The sequence below is a fragment of the Hyperolius riggenbachi genome, chromosome 2 (assembly GCF_040937935.1).
Source record: "Hyperolius riggenbachi isolate aHypRig1 chromosome 2, aHypRig1.pri, whole genome shotgun sequence".
NCBI classification, from domain to species: domain Eukaryota; kingdom Metazoa; phylum Chordata; class Amphibia; order Anura; family Hyperoliidae; genus Hyperolius; species Hyperolius riggenbachi.
In genome coordinates, this window is record NC_090647.1 from 290247987 (window position 1) to 290270454 (window position 22468).

Genomic DNA, 22468 nt, shown 5'->3' on the forward strand with positions numbered 1-22468 from the left:
ACACAAGCTTTGCATAATAAGTCCATGACAGGCAGTTCAAAATTCCCCTTACCCAGATGCCAAGAGCAATCAAAATAATTATTGTTATTACAAAAAAAAAAGAAAATCAGCAAGTAAACTATTTAGTCTTATGAAAGCACACACTACAATAAAATAAGGGTTCACTGGGAAAGCCCAACTGTAGCTGTGCTTCTTACTCATGCACATTTAAGACCTCTCCTCCCAGGCTAGTTTCCTCTTAGCAGATTAGAGGTCTTATAATTGGTCACCGCCCACTGCCTGTGGACTTTACGTTTGGCCTCCTCATCCAGACACATGTTTTTTACTGTAAGGGATGGTTCACACGGACATTTGCGGGGCAGTAAATGACGACCACGGTCTTGTGTTTTAAGTGCTGCTCATTCAAATGGGCAGTTTACTGGCTTTTACTGTCGTTTGCGCAAATGCTGTGTTTTGATCACAATTTTCCCCATCGTCTGAGGAGATCGAAGACACAATGGGTTGCTTCCAGGATCGTGGTGAAAAACGCTGACCACCGGGAAGTGCCGTCAAAACCTGCTAAATGCTTTTCTGTATGCTTTTGAGTGAGCATTTGAGTGAGATGCTGCTGGATGCCCATGTGAACTTAGCCAAACGCAGGTATCTATTGTTTTACCTACTGTGAGTCTTACAAGGTCACACCTGATGGACCTCACCTGTCTGAATCAACCAGCTGAATCCAGAGTGGAAAAGAAACAAGAGCTACTGCAGAAAGTGGGCTGTGGATACGAGATTGGCATGTATAAAAAGTAGATTAACAGGCGGTTTCCAGATCTTTTAGACGGCTAAATTAAATTTGGATTGCATTAATGATCTTTAGGCAGTTTTGTTTTGATCTGTCACAAGTTACTAGTTTAATTAACTTTTAATCAACATAAATGTCTATGTTGACCACAGTATAGTTTCATGGCCAGCATTAGTATCTCCATTCACCATTACTTGGAAGAGTATGAGTTTTCTAATATGGTTATTCATCATTGCTGCTAGTTTTCACTACTGATGAGTATCAACTTTTTTTTTCAGAAGGAGGAAAATGTTATTACCTTAATGGGATGCAACAATTTAATTACACTATATAGCTACAGAGATTCCTCAAGTCAACTTCCAGGAAAAGAGCTTTTCAACTATGATCACTTTATTTATAACATAGATCTTGTTTTACGTTTAATTGGATGCCGGGTTTAAATCAAATCTGCGTTGCAATTAGAATTTACTTTAATTGCATAACATTGGCAAATGTAAACGAAAAGACTGTTATTTCTCCAAGGTGGTCGGATCTCATTTCACCAAGTAAAAAAGATGAATGGGAATACGGTGTCTGAAACAGAAATAATTAGTATGATGGGTAGTATATACAAAAAGCTCTGCAACAGACAGTCATTTACTGAGGAAACAATGTTACTGATATAAAGTAGCACACTGAAAAGACTCAGGCTGGATGCACACTTAGCAGCGTGGGAAACATCACATTTTTATGCATATGTGTTTGTGCATTTGTATTCCATTCATTTTCTATGCATTCCCATTGTGCGTTTTTCACACATGCTTTTTTTTGCATTCTGTGTGCGTTTTTACACGTTTTTGGTTCGCATATACAAAATGCATATGCGTTTTCCATGCATTTTTCTATTGCATTTTAAATCACTAGGAAGACAACAGGAAGTGGAAATACATCAGAACACATAAAAAAACCGCATGAAAAACTTTCATGACTTTCATTATGTGTGTTTTTTATGCATTTTTGAAAAATGTGCAACAAAAGTAGCGTTTTTAAAAACGCATATTATAAAACGCATTAAAAACGCATATGCGTTTTTTATATACAAATTTTATGCGGCCTATTGACTAACATTGCAGCCAAAAACGCTGCGTTTTCCACAATGCTAGTGTTTCTGCTAAGTGTGTTCCAATCCTCAAGTTCAATTCTGTCTATCTGAAAATACTAATATTGCACAGCTTGCGACAGATCATATAGCAGGCTTAGTAAGGAAGTGCAAAGTGAAATGTTTATGTGTAAAGTACAGTTAACCAGCCTGGCGTTCTATTAAGATCGCCAGGCTGGCGACCGGACGTTTTTTTTTAATAAAAAAAAACTATTGCATGCAGCCAACTGAAAGTTGGCTGCATGAAAGCCCACTAGAGGGCGCTCCTGTTGCGAACTTCTGATCGCCTCCGGCGATCAGAAGTAACAAGAAAGGCCGCGATGAGCGGCTTTTCTTGTTTCGCTTTTCTCATCGCCATGGCAACGAGCGGAGTGACGTCATGGACGTCAGCCGACGTACTGACGTCAACCGCCTCCGATCCAGCCCTTAGCACTGGCCGGAACTGTTTGGTCCGGCTGCGCTGGGGTCGGGCGGCTGGGGGGACCCTCTTTCGCCGCTGCGGCGGCGATCAGGTAGCACACGCGGCTGGCAAAGTGCCAGCTGCGTGTGCACCTTTTTATTTGATGAAAATCGGCCCAGCAGGGCCTGAGCGGCAGCCTCCGGCGGTAATGGACGAGCTGAGCTCGTCCATACCGCCAGGATGGTTAAGGACCACTATTGCAAAAATATTGTAAAATTTAAAAAATATGTGAGCAAAAAACCATAAGATGTGCATTTGCGGAAGCAGGAAATTTGGGTGCCATAGAGATGCAGAACTTTGGGAAATTAGCAGGGAATTTGGATACTGAAGGCACCTGTTAAATAGTGGGTGCTGGGGCCGCCATCTATGCCATAAATTATATTTATCATTTTTCTATGACCCGCTACGTTATAAACGATATTTAACTTTTTTTGCAGTGGGTTTTTGTGAGGGGGCGCAGTTAAGGTTACGCGTGGGTGAGGCTTTAAGGTTAGGCCTGTGGGGCACAGTGGATGGGGTGTCTAGACACTTGGGCGCTTTTTTACCCTCATTGTGATTAGGCCTGTGGGGGGGTTAAGGCTAGGCATGGGGAGGGGTTTTTAAGGTTAGGCATAGGAGGGTTAAGGTTAGGCACTGTCAGGAGGGTTAGATAGGGTTAGGTATCGGGGGATGGGTGGGTGGTTAGGTTTAGGCATCAGAGGAAAGGTGGTTAGGCCTTGGCAGGGGGGGGGGGTGGTTAGGCTTAAGCATTTGCTGGGGTGGGGTGTAGTTAGAGTTGGGCATGGGTAGAGAGAGGGTTTTGTATGAGAACAGGGTTAGCAGTATTAAAATATTGGTAATTTGCATGTACTCACATTTGCCCTTGAGTAAATTGAACTATAAATTAAGTGTTTCCTATGTCACTATCACTTACTGTAGTTAGTATAAATGTGACAGATCTGACTGGCTCTGGACTAGTTCATCTCCTAACTGCATTAATTGCTTTCTACTGTACAGAGATTTATTAACAAATGATACAAACCAATGAGACTTTTAGGTATATTTTACACATATTTCCATACTGTTACCATGGGCATCCGCACGTTGGGCAAAATGGGGTGGAGACCCCCCAGCCATCAACTCAGACCTCCAGACCCCCCCCCCCCCCCGGCCATCCCCGCTGCCTAAATCTCAGCAGTCAGCCCAGCATCAGACCTCCGATCAGCCGGAGACCAGTGTGTGTGGGCGCTAGGACCTTGCGGACACCGCACTTCCGCATATGCAGTGAGGTGTCCACGGGGGTACCGTGCACTTGCTCTCACTGGTTGCCGGCTGATTCTGAGGTCTGAAACTCAGCTGGCTGCTGGAACGATGGTGAGTGTGGGTCCGTGTTACTACCTAAACTAGAAGGCATCTGTCACTACCTAAACTAAAGGGTCCCTGTCACTACATACACTGGGGGGCACTTGTCACTACCTAAATTGGGGGGCACCTGTCACCACCTAAACTAAGGGGGGCCCCTGTCACTAACTAAACTGGGGGGCACTGGTCTCGGAGGCGCTCACAATCTAATATAGTCCTAGTCTAATGTCCCACCATTGTTAAGTTCATATAAATTTGCCTCTACCTGTGACCACACCCACACCCTGTTTGATGGCCACTCCCATTTTTTGGTGTGGCTATTACCCCCATTTACCCCCATTTTTAGACAACTTCCCCCCCCCTGTATTTTGGTGTGGTGACCCCCCCCCCCCCCGAAACATGTCTGTGGATGCCCATAACTGTTACCATGGTCTCTATCAAGTTTTTAAAAAGCATTTACACCTAAAATGGCATGTATGGTGATGACATATAGGGCTTGATTCACAAAGCCGTGCTAACTGTTTAGCACGGGCATGCTAAACAGTTAGCACATTAAGTGCCGCTAGCGGACTTTTGCGCACTGCTAAACAGTTAGCACGGCTTTGTGAATCAAGCCCATAGTATGTGATATATATTTTGTGCTAAAGTGGGCTTACTCTTCAACTCTGAATTTCAAAACAGCAGTTAAAGAGGCACTTAAGTGAAAAAAATAAATTGAGTTTTACTCACCTGGGGCTTACCTCAGCCCCCTGCAGCTGATCGGCACCCACGACGAGTTGCTCTGATGCACCGGGTCCCGCCGGCGGCCACTTCCAGTTTCGCCATCAGGACCTGTCAGGCTGGGGAACGCGGCTGATTCTACGTGTTCCCAGCCAAAATAGCACCCCTATGCGGCCATATGGCCTCATAGGGGTGCTATTTTGGCTGGGAACACGTAGAATCAGCCGCGTTCCCCAGCCTGACAGGTCCTGATGGCGAAACTGGAAGTGGCCGCCGGCGGGACCCGGAGCATCAGAGCGACTCCTTGTGGGCACCGATCAGCTGCAGGGGGCTGAGGTAAGCCCCAGGTGAGTAAAACTCAATTTATTTTTTTCACTTAAGGTTCACTTTAAACACGCAGATGACATGCAGTATATGTGAAGAGTCTTCCCTGCCAAGATCTGAAATTCAGTTAACATAACAGTATAACACAGCCAGCGTAAGCAACTTGGTGAGAGACATGTATTGCTGCTTTATAAATAGGCCACTATATGCATAAAATATTTATCTTCTCTTTTTTTTTAACACATTATGTGTTTAATTGCTGGATTATTATTTCTTTGTTTTAGTTTTAAATAGAGTTCTGTCCATTTTGTTTGTTTTTGTACAGCACTTAGACAGTAGACATCCTCCAGGTCCCAGTTACTAGGGGGCAGTTACTAGGGGGCACCGTACAAAAGTACGGTAAAGCTGTCATGTGCAGGTTACTGTGACCCATGTTACCTAGGCAATGCAAGTCATGTACACAACCTAAGTGGCATAGCCCACGTGCCCTAGAAATGCTCATGTGGGCTGCACTAGTTTGCAACACACTCTACCTTGCCACTGCTTGACGTGCACATCAAGTTTACTGTAGTTTTGTGCGTATGCCACTAGGTTACAGAGTAGAGGGATTTAAAGGGACACTGTAGGGGGGGTCGGGGGAAAATGAGTTGAACTTACCCGGGGCTTCTAATGGTCCCCCGCAGACATCCTGTGCCCGCGCAGCCACTCACCGATGCTCTGGCCCCGCCTCCGGTTCACTTCTGGAATTTCAGACTTTAAAGTCTGAAAACCACTGCGCCTGCGTTGCCGTGTCCTCGATCCTGCTGATGTCACCAGGAGCGTACTGCGCAGACACAGACCATACTGGGCCTCAGTATGGTCTGTGTCTGCGCAGTACGCTCCTGGTGAAATCAGCGGGATTGAGGACATGGGAACGTAGGCGCAGTGGTTTTCAGACTTTAAAGTCTGAAATTCCAGAAGTGAACCAAGGCGGGGCCGGAGCATCGGTGAGTGGCTGCGCGGGCACAGGATGTCTGCGGGGGACCATTAGAAGCCCCGGGTAAGTTCAACTCATTTTCCCCCGACCGCCCTACAGTATCCCTTTAAGTGGAGAATCTCTAATGAACATAATGGCAACAGTAAGAAAAATATTTTGTAGTGTGGAAAGGAAAAAGCAAGTCAGTAGGCTTTTAACTGCTGTGTCTGTAACTATTAAAGTAGACCTGAACGTGCACAGGACAGAAGGAAAACATATAGAAATTTACCCTGTACGTATTTAGAGAGTTTAGCCCGCCTAATTCCCCCTCATCTATGACTAAGCACAAGTTGTAATTTGATCCCTCAGCTGTATCAGCTGTCTGCCATGGCAGAGCAGCTGATTTGTAAATAGAAGTTGTTAACAATATGTCTGCTTCCATGAAAGCAGGGAGTAGACAAACTGCAAACATATTGCAGGATCTATATTGGCTATAACAAAGCCATGTTTTTCTTTTAAGGTTATTATGCTGTTGCGTATCTTTTAGAGCAGAGAGGAAATTCTAAGTTCAAATCCCCTTTAAGTATATTGCCTTCACTTCTTGCCCTTGTGACAGGATGGCTAAGAAAGGGAGTAAGGACAAATCTCTCTAATGGTGCCTATACACGGTACATAAAACCTTTTTCGATTTTCCTGTTTGTGAAACCAAAACGATCTAATTGAAAGTCGAAAATAATATGTTTTCCAATCAAGAAAAACAATTGATTATCCTGTTTTTTTTTTGTTTTTTTTTAATAAAAATACAATCGGACATGTTGGAAAAATCTTTATATCCGATCGATTGGAATTATCTAATTAAAAAAAAATAAAAAAATTGTACCATGTATAGGCACCATTATGGAGACACAGGCAGTAATACAAGTTGTAGTAGCCCCTCCCTGCTTTGCTGAAATCCGAGATAAAGGTGCTGGCTGGAGTAACACTTTAAAACGTTAGATTTACTTCAACATTTTACTTCACCTTATCAAATGAAGGTTCCTTTGTTGAAATGGCGCTTACATGGCCACAGGTCAAAGCACTACCGTTTCCAATTTCCAGATAAGAACAAAATCTCAGCTTTGAAAAAGCCATGCATCTAGAAGCATATGGATTACGATAACCATACCCTGCTGTGTTAGATTGTTTGTTTCCAACAATGCAGCCACCTAAAAGTTTTGCTTTTGCTCAAAACTGCATAAAAGTTTCTCAGATTATGTAAAAGGTTGTGCTAAGTTTAAAAGGGTTATTCTAGCAGATAATTACTCAAACACAATTTACATGAATTTTATGGTGTTACTAGTGATGGTGAGTGATGCTTTACTGCAGCTGGCTGAAAAACTGCTGACATCAGATCAGCCAACAAATATCACTTACTATTAAAGGATAAATGTCGTTATAAATGTAAACTGCTCCCTGGTCAATAATGCAATTATAAAGCATTACTAATTTTGTCCCCCTGAAGAGATATCAGCTCTCCTTCAAGGAGCAAGAAGGGATTAACTTTTGAAACAAAAAAAAAAAAAAACGGAGCAAGAAGGGATAAGCCTAAGAGACCAGACTACAAATAAGTTAAAGAGGAACTCCAGTGAAAATAACATAATGAAAAAAAGTACTTAATTTGTACAATAATTATGTATAAATGATGAATAAGTGTTTGGCCATTGTAAAATCTTTCCTCTCCCTGATTTACATTCTGACATTTACCATACGTGACATGTTTACTGCTGGCAGGTGATGTCAGTGAAAGGAGATGCTGCCTGCTTTTTTGCTTTTTTGGCAGCTGGAAACAGCTGTTATTCCCACAATGCAACAAGGCTCCCACAGTGTGATGTCAGGACCATGGGACCCTGGTCCTGACATCACACTGTGGGAGGGGTTTCACCACAATATCAACCATACAGAGTCCCCTGATGATCCGTTTGAGAAATGGAAAATATTTCTCATGGGAAAGGGGGTATCAGCTACTGATTAGGAGGAAGCTCAATTCTTGGTCATAGTTTCTTTTTAAGCTTTTGCATAAATAGTGTGCAGTAGAGCATTTACAGGGTGCTAAATGTTACAGCTGATGTATTAAGCCAGCACCTAGGTACTCCATCCATCCCAACCCAGCCAGCACCTAGATACTCCATGCCAGCCAGTACCTAGATGCTCCATCCCAGCCAGCACCTAAGTACTCCATCCATCCCAACCCAGCCAGCACCTAGATACTCCATCCATCCCAGCCCAGTCAGCATCTAAATGCTACCTCCCACTCCCAGCCAGCACCTAGATGCTCAATCCCACCCACCTCAGCCAGCACCTAGATGCTCTCTCCCACCCTCCCCAACCAGGACCTAGCACCTCTCTCCTACCCTCCCCAGCCAGCAACTAATACCTTCCTCCAACCTCAGCCAGTGTCTAAATGCTACCTCCCACCACAGCAAGCACCCAGATGCTCACTCCCGCCCATGCCAGCCAGAACCTAGATGTTCCCTCCCACCCCAGCCAGCCCCTAGATGCTCCCTCATATCCACCATAGTCGGCAGATTTACTAGGAGGGGGGGGCAAAATCTGTCTAGCTACACCTCTGCCTGTCCCTCTGCACCCTACTCACTATATAAGAGGGGTAGCACACAGGAAGGAGGGCCACTACCAGGAAATAAAATTGATAGTGGTGTGTGGGTGGGTCAGGCTTAGGGCACCAGGGAGGCCATAAGGGGGGAACACTAGACCACCAAAGGAGCCATATAGGGATGGGGACCATGCATTTGGGCTGGGGTTTCCGTAAAAGGGCCTCTGGGTTGTCTTTTCCCCCCAGGCCAAAAGGCCCCAGTCCTCCCCTGGTCTCATCTCTGGATTGGTGTGGCTGAGGAAAGTGGGGGAAACCTCCTTCAGAGGTAAGTTCCAGAATAGCCTATAGCAGTGATGGCTAACCTTGGAACTCCAGCTGTGCTGGAACTACAAGTCCCATGAGGCATTGCAATACTCTGACAGCTCTAAGCATAACTCAGGGAGGCAGAGGCATGACGGGATTTGTAGTTTTGTTACTGCTGGAGTGCCAAGGTTAGCCATTACTGGTCTATAGCAAACCTCACAGGTTTACTTTAAGTTAAGTGCATTTCTCACTATCCATGTGTCTCTAGCAGGGACCTATGTGCTTTGGCCTGTACTCAATAATTAGGCATAGAAAAAAAAACTGACACCAAATGTACACGGGCATGAGTTGTCGATACCTTTTCATGGCTGCGCAATGATCAAACAGAAAAATGCATAAGATAAAACAACTACAGTATGTGGATAATGCACATTCTTGTCACGATTTCTAAAGCTGAACCTGACAGCCAGTCTTAATGAACAACCGAAGAACCCATTTCATAGTTTACCATAGTTCAAATTCAGATATCAGAGGTTTTCATTAAACATAATTACACTACTTTTTAATTATGGGATTTCTTATTACTCAACAGAAAGGTCCACATTTTTATTTAGAAACGTGAGACAGCAGAGTTAGAGGTGGGCAAAAAAAAAAAAAAAAAAGTTGTTTGAAATATATAGACTGATAAAAAAAAAGAGACACGAGTAAAGATAGGACACTGTACAGCACAAGTATTTTTTCAGGCAGTTTTACATGCATCCGCCACCATATTTCTGCATTCTGGTAAACAGCCAACACAAAACATTAATTCAATGTTGTCATTTGATGTTTTTACACAATATTGTAAGTTTTATGTTGAAAAAGCTCACTTTCTGTTAATTTAAGCCATTCCAGTTAACTTTTTAGCTTTTTGAGCAAGGTCAGGACCAGCAGTCCAAACAATACATATCCAGCTGCAGAAGGCAGTGTTAGGTAACTTTGTTTCTCTTTATGCGTTTAGAATTTGTGGAGTTAAGATAATAGAGATTGTGTAAAGGTGCCCATACATCTAGCGATTTTGCTGTACAATCAGTGATGCTCGGATACTCCCAATCACAAATTCGAGTAAATCCGGCCACACCAAAATCGAAATCCTGATACGACGTGATCATGATCCGGATTTGAATCAGAGCTCCGAATCGGATTTTAGCCGTGATCACGGATTTGAATTTAACGTTAATAGCAAAGCCCTCCTGCATGCTACAATGACCAAAATTGCATGGATTATAAAGGTGGTCAGTGGCTACAACTTAAAAAAAGATTCAAAATCCAACTTTTTTGAACAACTTGTCGTCCAACGTGTTTATGCGCTGTCGAGCGAATGATAACAGCCAGTTAGCCCAATCCGCTCAGCGGATCCGTTGGACCAACTGTCGTTCAAACGACTGCCAGGTCCATATATGTGTACAAATGACTTTTAGTCATTTGTCCAACTAATAGACGTTCAAACAACAAGTCGTTTGATCAGTCATTTAATCTAGTTCATTGTTCTATCCAGTCCATTGTCCATTATCAAGTTGGTTAAAAAACATGTAAATTAGGTAAATCAGCATATCAGCCGCTTTGTTGGTCAGTGTGTACATGACGTCTGAACAACTTGTTGTTTGCACTCCAAGTCGCTCAAACGACAAGTCGGATAACAAGTTGTTCTAAAAAGTTGGATGTGTGTACGCACCTTAAGGCTAGATTCACAGTGTTGCAATACATTGTGCAATACACCACATAGCTGTGCAGGAAGAGAATAGGTTAAGTGCTGGTCTGCAGCACTAAACGGAGTGATGACTTATTTTTAATAGATGAGAATTCATCATGCTTTCCACAGTCTTCATTTAACACTGATTCCCAACATATCTCAAGTAATTGTGTAAGTTGAAGTTGGGGATTTGTGCAAACTCCCAAATCTCTGCTCTTCTTCTACACACGACCCACTATACTGCATGCAAGTTGTCCAATCCACCAACATCTCCTCAAGTACTTCCTAAATCACTGTAGGATTAATACTTTCAGGATGAACAATAAAAGAAAACCTCAAAAAGAAGTTAGGACCCAGACTAGCTTTTCGTTTAGTTTGTTTTCAACAGAGATCTTAGCTGAGCTTTTGGCTCGAGTCTGCTGGTGCCTACAGGGAGGTCTGACATAGTAGACCCAGCCAGCAGTCTGTGGGGTTATGGAGGTTTCAAAATAAGCAAGAGCGGAACCAAGATAGGAAAAGGTAAAGTGAGCAAAGTATCATAATAAAGTACAGTATCAAAGAGTGAAGCCTTGAACAAAATGACAAAATTAGTTAAAGTTGTACAAACTGAGGGAACAAGTTGAACACAGCCTGGGCACAATGAAACTAGTGCAGACAGACGGTAGAAAGGAAGGGAACTTAGTAGTCAGTGGGATAAGGGTTTGCTGTAGAATATGGAAAGCATATTCTAATTTACAAGGACACATTTTCAAAGTTTCAACTCAAACTCCACTGCCTTACATTTGACTAACATTTTGCAGCATACTTTACCATCAATTTCAATGCAACTCTTTTGAAAAAAAAAAAAGAGAACTGTGAGTTTCCGTTACAAAGACAATTCCATATATACATTTTGTTTGCACATCTGATTCTCTTTTTAGAAGATATTCATCTTTTTCACTCTTAAATCTCTCTGTAAGTATCTTTGTAGAGTGTACAGTACTGCCTGACTTCTTGACCTTGATCTGACTCTTTAGTGTAAAGAAGCTCCTACCAAGGGAGCCCGGGTGTGGAGATCATCCTTTATTATCTGCAACAACCACTAGATGTCACTTAAGATTAAGAACATCAGCTATGCAAGAACCGTGATCTACTGAATTAAAAAAAAAATGGCAGCCACCTTGAAACCAAGATCGTAGAATGCTGTCAAGTGTGTAGATAACATAAAATAGAAAAAACATTATTTAAAACATGGAAGAGATGGGGTCAAGTGTAGAAAAGATTAGTCCAGGATTGTTTCAAACAGCCAAAGGAATTGTTAGAACTTCTTTTAATTGTTTTGATTCCTGTGTTTTAACTGTGAGGATCTCCCTACTTCTATTCCCTGTAACATCTGGCAACATGACACATATGCCCTGAATTATGGAGGTTGGAAAACACAGGATAGCACCAGAGAATTGGTGTGATGCTGCAAAGCTAGGCTGCATCTCTTTTTTAAAATCTCTGTTATTGTGTGTCAAGAATTCACTCAAATAATCAATAAATAGTAGGGTGACAGAAGGGTTGTATAAATATGAGACTTAAGGTCCGTACACACGCATGATCAAAGGCAACAACGGGTCCGTCGTCATCTGCTGCTGGGCGTGTTTTCAGCAGACAGTACAGCGTGTGTACAGTCTGTTGCTGGACTGATAAGGCTGTTTCTGAGCGATCCGCCCGGCAGATCGCTCAGAAAGAGCCTTATCAGTCCAGCGACAGACTGTACACACGCTGTACTGTCTGCTGAAAGGAAACAGTAAATTCGGGCGCCTGAGGCTAGTGGACAAATCGGGCGCCGCCATTCACTCCTATAATAAATATCGTTTAATGGGCGCCCGATAGGAAAAAAGGGCGCCGGTGAAAAATAACGTTTTAAAAGCGGCGCCGGAGACTTAATGTTTTATTACTGCTTCTCATGATTACACATTATTAAATGATTTATACATTTTTAAATATTATTTTTAAACGAAAAACAGTACAATATTTTTTTTCAAACATTATTTTTAAACGAAAAACAGTACTTTTTTTACATTATTTTTAAACGAAAAAACCAACAGGGGGGTCTTAGGTTTAGGCACCAACAGGGGGTTCTTAGGTTTAGGCACCAACAGGGGGGGGTCTTAGGTTTAGGCACCAACAGGGGGTCTTAGGTTTAGGCACCAAAAGGGGGGTCTTAGGTTTAGGCACCAACAGGGGGGTCTTAGGTTTAGGCACCAACAGGGGGTTCTTAGGTTTAGGCACCAACAGGGGGGGTCTTAGGTTTAGGCACCAACAGGGGGTCTTAGGTTTAGGCACCAAAAGGGGGGTCTTAGGTTTAGGCACCAACAGGGGGGTCTTAGGTTTAGGCACCAACAGGGGGGTCTTAGGTTTAGGCACCAACAGGGGGGTCTTAGGTTTAGGCACCAACAGGGGGGTCTTAGGTTTAGGCACCAACAGGGGGGTCTTAGGTTTAGGCACTAACAGGGGGGTCTAGGGGTTAGGGGTAGGTACAGGGAGGGTTACTTAGGCACCAACAGGGGGGGTCTTAGGTTTAGGCATCAACAGGGGGGTCTAGGGGTTAGGGGTAGGTACAGAGAGGGTTACTTAGTAATTTTTTTTTTTAACGTTATTATACGTTTCAGTATTTAAACGAAAGATTAACGTTTTTACAATTGCCGATTTAATGCACATTATTTAATGATTTATAACTTTAAAAAACATTAATTTTAAACGAAATACAGTACAATACATTTTTAAACGTTATCCATGCTTATCGTTAAAAACCCGGCGCCCTTTTTTCCCAGCGCCCCTTTTTAACGTACGCCTGCTGAAAACACGCCCAGCAGGAGGTGACGACTGACCCGTTGTTGCCTTTGATCAGGCGTGTGTACGGACCTTTAAGCCACTGTGTTAGTCCTCCCACCACAACCCAAGGGAAGTCTCAGACCACAGATGAATGGAAAGCAAGATTGCACATCGACTTTATCTTTTTTAAATGATGTGTTTGTTTAGTACACATAATAAATTAAAATATCTTAGATTATATAATTGAACATGAATACAAACGTGTACCTGAAAAACCAAACAAAAGAAATAAAAAACAAAGAATGCCTACATTTTTTTCACTGATGTATGGCAGCATATGTTCAGTGCTGCTCAGGTTTACTGTTTTCTTTCCGATCATCGCGTTTTCATCTTACCTTGGATGGATTGAGCGCAGTGATGATCCACACACAGTGTGCATTGCTGTCATACTGGACTGGGTAGTTAGGGGAGGTAATGATCCCAGAAGGCCCACGAAGGTGAGCGTCACACATTCTCGCTGTAGGCAAAACCAGAAAAGCCATCAGATGATGTGAATGGCAATATACAGCATTACAAGGCACTAGAAGGGCTATCTGGCAACCAAAACACTTCCAAAGCTGTTCCTCTTAATTTACAGTGATGTTTATGTGGAGATTCACTTAGTCAGAATTGCAGTGTTGCTAAAGTGAATTACAGGTAATTTCAATGTACAGTATGCCTCAGCTTGCTCAACCGAGCTTATCAGCCATTGCTTCTAATGGGAGATTATGCAGGTTTTAATTTGTTGGAATGTTCAGCCTCACACAAAGAGGTGCTCGGCCATATGCAGCACCAGACTTAAGCAGCTGAACAGACGCCATAGATGCAAGCTGGAGAGCATCCAAGTCCCTGTGACAGAGCTACACTGCTTTTATTTCATGTGTTGTTCGGATATGCCTTCTTATTTTTTTTACCTTTTGTAAATGTCTTCTGAAAAAAAAAAATAATGTAATCAGATCACTATTATTTTATGCATTTACATAAATGTATACATGCATATAGATAAATATTATCTTAGCGGAGCACAGATGGTCAATGCCTCGGGCCTAATCAGTTGTCGCAGCTTTGCAGATGAGTCATTAGATGTAAGGTCAGTATCTGTCAGAAGAAGAGTCTGTAAAGTAATCTGAGCAGAGAGTTGGATGAGGCCCAGAGCTGGGTGTTACATTGTTTGACTAGGCAGACAACTAACATGATGACAATCAGGTCTGTGGATAGAATGCCCATGGTCACAATGCCAGGAGGTCACACACATCTGGCACAAGAAAGGTTAAGCCCAACTGTTCTCTCCAGCAAGAGGCTTGGACAGGGAGGAGGACATTTCATCAAAGCAGCTGATGTGGACAGACTCTAATTCTCTCTTTCTTTCTACGGAAAGACTGCTCAGTTTGTCTCCACCTCCCCTGTGCGCAGAGTGTGTTCGGGGTGGGTGTGTGGCTCCGAATATCAAGTGTTGCTAGGACAGTGCTGCAGTGAAATGCAACAGCTCACTGAGGAATCACACTGACAAGAATGAATGCTAATTAATGAGATCTCATGCCACTATTCTGCAGGACATTACTAGGCTGGCTTGTCAGCGTTCATTCAGGGATATCAAGGGGTTAATGTGTTTGTAGGTGACCTTGTGACAGAGCAGTACTGAGGAGGGAAGAAGGTTGCCCATTCATTACTGTACAGAAGGCAGTGACAATTATTTGCCATTGGATTTATAAAATCTCTGCAATCCATCATGCCCCAGCCAGACACGTCTTGCTTTAATGTTTAATGCAATGTTAATGCTCCCTCATTACCACTCCCTAGCAAAGGCTTGGCGGATTGACAGACGCATTGCTACACTTCTGTGACATGTACGGCAGGTTTCACAAGGGGATTCCTCGGCTTTGCAGCAGGGAGCTGGCGCAATATGTCAAAAATTAATTATATTCCAAAGTCAATATATTTCTATACTGCCTTATCAACAGAATTTTGCATCTCCACACAGCTCGGCACAGCACAGAGTGATATGGCTGCAATACTACAGATCTGGAGATTGGATCAGTGTCAGCTTCTTTTCACATTTCAAGAGAATTACAACAGCATTTTACAGTAAAGGGTTACTGCACAGCCTAATTCCAATATGACAGGATGCCATCACACGACACGCTATACGCTGCAATAAAGCACAATTGCATGATTTCAAATGACTTTCTTCAGCGATGGCAGGTAACAGCAATGAAATATACGCCTTGATACATGTTATTTTGCACATCAAAGAGTCTGAGCGCTTGTATCCCCAGAATTGCCTCCTTCTATGGAGACCTTTTAAGAACCAGCATTGAAATATTAACAGCCACTTAAAGTGAATATAGCTAATAAAAGATGAGATGTAATTGGTTGCTAGGGGTTATATGTACCTTGAGATATGATTGGCTACAGCGGGTAAACAGTTGCCCTGGTTGTTAAGTGATTTCATCTACAAACTGCTCTTATCTATCCATAATATATAAAAAAATATCTGTGCTCCCGACCATGCAATCAATTGTATACAATCAATGATGAGCAATCATTCTAGCGATCGCAATTTTAGCAAGATTCTTCTAGTCTGATCAGGTTGCTTATTCTCATTGGTGGGCCCATAGCGTTTGAATGGATCGGATGGTCGATCTTATGCTGAACTGGATTTTTATTGGGCATCTTTATTGAGAGTTCATATCAAAAGTGTAGGAAAAACACCGCTGTACCTCTCATACCTCAAAGCAGAGGTGCAGCAGGACACCAAAGTGCATTGTATTCCAAACAAAGTCCGCATACTAAAGTTTTATTTGACAAAAGCAGATACATTTGGACCTTCTACCCTGGAGTGTGTGGACTTCCTTTGAAATACTTCATTGAGATGTAAGTGATATAAATCTGGTAGGGGTTGCCTGTTCGTAAAATACTCTTTAATAGCTATGTTGTGACAAGCACTTCATCAGTGAGTGAGACTCACCTTGTCATATGCTACATGCTTCACTGGTCACTAGTGGTGACTCCAGAATAGACACCGTGAGCGTATACAATGTACATAATTAATTCCCGAGCTGACAAAAAGATAACAAAGATGCAGATATGCTGTGATGCTAAGTACCTGGCATTTTATAGTACATTTATGGTTGGTAAACTCACTGTGCAGCAGATTTACAACTTCAGATGGCTCAGAGAGTCAGAGCTAATAAGAGTGACCTCCAATGACACTGTCTCTTACAGCCGCTCCATGAACAGTTCTTGTTAGTGTAGTGTGCTCTTGTGTTCATTAACGTAAGGAGGATCCAAATCTCAAATGTTATGAAAGTACATGACATTTACGCTTGTTTAAAGGGACCTTGTCATGATGGAAATATAGAAACTGTCATGGTTGACATTTTTAGAAATTGCCAGTTCCCTTGCTTTTATGCTGATCTCATGGTTTCACTAATGAATGTGCCAATTTCCCCAACCAACAGCTATACATTGTTTGACAGTGCCAGTATGTTATTGGTTTGAAATTTTGGCACTAAAAGATTAATCCCTGTTCGTAGCATAAAACATTTGGCACAAAAATTGTAAAACCTCATTCCTAGCATAGCACTAACCTCTCTTTATTATGTTTTACTCTAACTGTAGCACTTTACTAACTATAACCGGAGTCATTAAATTGGGCGCAAAGGGGCACCTACCTACCAAATTGGGCATTACCATTGGTCACAATGCAATTTTTGGCTACTGCAACACACACTGTGTGATTTGGGTGCCGGAGTTTGGCCATTGTACAGCCAAACTCCAGCTAGCAGCAGAGACTGTGCCAGTTACTCAGGTCAAAACACCGGTAACATTACTGATATTCTACTATAAGCAACATCTTGTGGCCAAATTAACAGGCACCTGTATTAAGGCTAATTTTCACATGTGATTGTCCTGTGGCAGGCGAGCACCACACCATTTCCCCTTGCCCCCTTGCACATTACCCTGCGGCAGAATGCGGCGACAGTGTAATGTGCATAGGTCCGCCTCTATTCCCCTGCCTGAACAGTGATGTGCTCCTTGCTGGACAGGAAGTATGTCACTGATTTTGGCCGATCGGCACATGCATGCCACACTACCACTGCAAAAATCTAACTAGATTGTTGGAATGCCATAACCTCCAATGCAAATGCATGTTGAGAGGTGCTGCTTGGCAACACACAGCAGTCTGCATTGCCTCTGTGTTGTCTGAAGCACTTCCCCAGCATTGCATTGCACCACAAGTAGTGTGGCCAGATTCATAGAGACTAATGGCCACTGTGACATGGAGCAGCGGGGGAGAATACCGTGACATGCCGCAATAGTGTGCAAGGTTACCTTAATGTACCCACTGTGACAGCCCCCTATCTTAATTAAAAAAAAATTGCCTTCCTTGAAACATTCTAAAGAGTAACACTAATATTTCATCATTTAGCTTTTAGCCAATGCCTAGTGCTAAACCATTATATTATCACAGTCTTTCACCTGTTATTATAAACTGTCCTTCGCCCTAATACTTTATAGTTCTTTTAACTACAGCAGTCCTTGAAAGTTTATTAGCTCTTTAAATTTTCTAAATTTTTATATGATTATGACCTAAACCTTCAGCAGAGTTTCAAACAAGTCCTAAAAGAAGATGAAGAAAATCTAGTCAAACAAATGAAACCAAAATTGCTGTATTTTTCAAACAGCTGGAAAAGCTGGGTGCATCTTCATGGTGTATGGCCATCTTGTGGAGCGTCTCCCCCAAGCTGTCTCCCCTTTCTAACCTAACACTGCTCCACTGGAGACCCACAGTAGTGGAAGATAGAGGTCAATTTCACACCCCGCCCCCCCATGCTGTCTCTTTCCCTGAATCCCTAAGTTGCCCCATACATAGGTAAGCTTCTGCTCTTAACATATTGAATTATCGTCCAGTGATTTTGTTTAGGTGACAAAGGTAGGTGAGGGGAGGAGGGTACATGTAGTGGTTTATAAATCCTAGTCCCCTGTCCTACCAACTATTTAGTCTCAACTTCCACCCTGATCACCTTCCCAGCCCACCCGCATCATCTGCTTCCCTCCACCTTGCTTACCTGTACTACATAGCATGACAGTTTGCTTCAACCACTATGCTCACCTGTCCCACCTTTTGACCTTCAGTCTCACCTTTCCTACCCCAATCTTGGTCTTGATATGTATCTCCGTAGTCTAAAGGCTAATTTGTGGAGAAGCCAGTTAAACTACCAGTGTATTTCTGTAGTGCTGGAGGAAACCTGACTGCTCAGAGGAAGCCTGCACAAGCATTGGGAGATCGTAAAATCCAAGGACACAGTGTCCGGGTCATGATTTAAATCTTGGACTCAAGTACTGCAAAGTGAGAGTGCTAGTCACTTAGCCACTGTGCTGCCTTACATATGCACACAAACTAATGCTACCACGTGCCCTTTCTTTCACTTGACTCCCTACCTTGCCTAACACTAACCTCCACCTTCTCTTAAAGTTAACATTAATGATGGCAAATATGCAGTAAGGATGTACAGAAATTTTGGCAACAGGAGAAGCCGCTAGTAGAATGTCTGCAATATTACCGATATTTTACTACTGGCTAGTGCCAATAGTAGAATTTCAGTTATTTTACCAATATTGTACTATTGCTCTACCTAGCCTTCCTCTTACACTAACCCTCTCCCCTACTTACTCCTAACTCTAACTTACCCCTATTTACCCTTAACACTAGCCAACCCCACTACTAACACTCTAGTACTACTCGCTACATAATAGCAACATCCTATGCCCCTGGTCACCACAATCTGTCCCTTTGCCATGAATCTCCTCCCTTTCCCTCCCTTTCGGCTATCCTGTCACCTACTAACATTGCGGTCTATGGCAGCACCAAAATTTATAAATGCCTGCAGGAGTCTATTTTTTCTCACTTGCTAATGGTGACCTTTTCCATCTCATGTGCCTAACATTAACCTTTCACCTACACCCACCACTTGATATATTGTTTCTTTTACGCTAACCAAAAAATTTGTCCTAACCTTAAGTATTAACTCGAGCCTCACTACAACTCTAAACTGACCTAAAGCCTAACACCAACTTCATAGCCTAATTATTTATAGTGTGGATTGCAGTGGTGTCATTAGCCTAACTGATCCTGGGTCCATGTCCTGAATAGTAAAGGTACCCCAGATCTCAAGGTAGCCACTAACGATCCAATTTCTAGTGAAAAATCATTAGAGCGATCAGATAATTCTGATCAGAAGAAAAATTGTTCACTACACCATTAACGAACCAATCTTTGCTTCCTATCTATCACAACCAACAAGAAAATCCAAATTTTGGTTTGACGAAAATCCAAATGATTTTTTGCCAGAAATTGGACAATTAGTGGCCACTTTTAGTTGCACTATTAGTATAGTCTTATGTATGGGCACCATTAGGTTATGTGCCTCAGCCGTCAAAATGTGTGCCACTGGAGGCCTCTGTTAGTGCCTGCACACACATCAACAGAATGCCAAATGTATTGTACAGTTTTCTAAAACTTCTGTGGCGCTGAATAATCACATTATAATCATTATATTCACATTATAATAGGGGTACAGTCAAAAGATTGACATACATTACCCTATAGTGCTGTAGGGTAATGTAGCAGTAGCAGTTGTTGTGTCACACTGTCTAGTGTATTATATCAGAAATAACGGTTTGTAAAACGTTATTACCTTTTTTGGTAAGAGGGGTCCTAATCAAAAGTATTGTTGTACCAATTTATATTAACACTCCTGTTAGATTTATTTAGTACTATGAGACATTATTTGGACCAACCACTCATAATCTATCATGACTACTTTGTACCAAGGCTTGCTGCTCAAACTGCACTTTATTGGTGCACACAGGGGTCCCAGATCTTCTGATATCCTGGAAACAGGTCTGATACCTCGTACAGTGAAGGGCATTGAAGGTACCATGTTTTGCACAGGGTGATATGTGACCTAAGGCTGGTCTTGCCTATCTTTAAATATAAAATCATTATGAGATTGCCAGTGGGTTTTGTTGAGTACATAATCTCCAAACTCCTAGGCAACAGTGAAAAATATTCTTGCTCGGAATCCTAAAAAAACATGATACAATACAACCTTGCAAATTCACGTTTTCTGTTTATCAGCAGTGATGTAATGATAACTAAACAATGGTTGTAACCATCACATGAGAAATGTATTCATGTCTTGAGACTTGTTCTGATTGGTGGATGGATAGTGTGCTGGTTAAGGGCACTACTTCTGACATAGGAGACCAGGGTTTGAATCTTGGCTGTTCCTATTCAGCAAGCCAGTACCTATTTAGTAAGGAGTCATGGGGCAAGACTTCCTAACACTGCGGGGTGTCTTATTGAGCATGGCCTTAGCGGCGGCAGCTCTCAAGCACTTTGAGTCTGGCAGGAGAAAGTGCTATTCAAATGTTAGGATTATTATTATTATTATATTATGATTCCTTGTTGTTACCTCTGCATATAGGTCGATGGTCACTCCATGCGGCAAACATGTCACTCACTTTCATGCAAGTGATACTTTTGGAACCTTGTAGATCATAACCATCGTCACACAAGAACTGGATACTGGAGCCAAGCCTACCAGGGAATAACACATAATCACACACAAAGAACACAAGCATTAATAAATAAAACATGAGTAAGTTACTGAGAACTGCAACCATTGTGTGCATGACCCGGGCTTCTTAGATTGATTGATAGCTTGAACAGGGAGCATAAATCTATTTGTAAGCAGCGTTTTCCATTTTATTCAGAACTTTACTCAATGTCAAGGCTGTAGAGGTCTTGTCACCTCTCACACACAAAGCAGTGGGATATATGCATGCCTATGGACACAATCTACCATTCTGACTACATTTATATTTGTCAATGAACAACCATGGGAATTTCCCACAATATGTTCCAGTTCCAATTTCCTGGTCATATTAGCTTCTACCACCACCACTGATGGGAGACTGTTCTGTGGATTAAGCCCCGCATTTGCAAAATATAGATTTTCTGTTCAGCTTGATAACATTTCAGAACCCAATCTTCTATGCTGAAGAGATGTTTGATAAATATCGACTGCTCTTGCTCGCTTTCTATAAAAACAGCATAATGTACAATATTGATATCCAGTATTTCCCAGAAGCTCCATGATTTATCGTATTATCACTGTCATTACAAATCTTCTAGCTGATTCCATAGCCAAGGAACTAAGAATAACATTGCAATGTATCAAGCCCCATCTGTTGGTTGAATGTGTTCAGTCACATTGCAGGCATCAAAGCAGGTTAAAGGTTTCTTGTATGCAAAGCAGTGATCACATAATAATCAAAATAGTCATCTAAAAGTATGATCATACAAGATGTGAGTGCCATCATTTTCCACAGATCAATCAACAGAGCCTATCCTTTTTTTTGTTTATTTTGTTTTGTTTTCTTGTTGTTTTTTTACTCACTTTTAAACCATGGAAAGTCTAAACAATCATATTATCAAAAATCATAATAACAAAGTCAGTTAGTTTAAATACATATGCAAAACGGTCAATAGAAATTTCAGATATTCCTTTAAGAAAAGCATGTAAGGGATACAATAAATGTATATTGGTATGGTATCTCTGAGGAAAATGCAATGATTTCTGAAGAAATAGGATAATGGAAAAATGAACAATAGAATACAAAAAACAGTAAAACTAAATAACTATGATTTGTTTTATTTTGAAGATATTAATGTACCAATAATTTAATTAAATGCTCAGTGATCCTATTGACCTTTGCAAAATAGCGTACCTGCAATCTATCACTGGCTAATAACAAAAAAAAGAACAGTGAAGGCAAAAAAAGGATAAAACTGATCGTCTAATAATAGCATATACTGGTACTTTTATTAAAATTAGAAATATAAGTATAAATGTAACTCAAAACCATAACTCATTCCCTTACATAGTCACCAGCAGCAGCAATACAACAGTTTGGCTGGGAATGTAAGCTGTAAAATGTAAGCAATGTAAAGTAAATCCAGGATTCTCCTCCAATGGTCTAAGCATTATGGAAGCTGACTGGTGGCTTTCAATACATTGCCATGGACTTGCGAGTTAATTATGAGACCATTACTTTTAGCAGTAGCTTAAGTGGGTTAAACCAAAACATATTTTTTTCCAGCACAGTATGCTGTTTGATAAAAAAACATAATATCTTCTAGTCATTAAAATTATATTTATTGTTGGTGATTATCAAACATGCCAATTTTCTCAGCAACAGTCCTTGAGGC

At 41.8% G+C, this 22468-nt stretch overlaps 1 protein-coding gene across 5 annotated transcripts in view; it reads right to left on the reverse strand.

Annotated features, from left to right (window-relative positions):
* The window catches only part of CSMD2 (CUB and Sushi multiple domains 2), a 1291405-nt gene that overhangs the window by 475549 nt on the left and 793388 nt on the right, over window positions 1-22468 (reverse strand). For 4 of the 5 annotated variants that reach the window (XM_068268934.1, XM_068268936.1, XM_068268935.1 and 1 more), the window contains 2 exons: window positions 20670-20794; window positions 13545-13666 (listed from right to left, as the gene is read on the reverse strand). The exons of the other annotated variant lie outside the window; for it this stretch is intronic. In XM_068268934.1, coding sequence (XP_068125035.1) covers window positions 13545-13666; window positions 20670-20794 — 247 coding nt within the window. The remainder of the gene's footprint in view (window positions 1-13544; window positions 13667-20669; window positions 20795-22468) is intronic. 5 annotated transcript variants of the gene reach the window in all.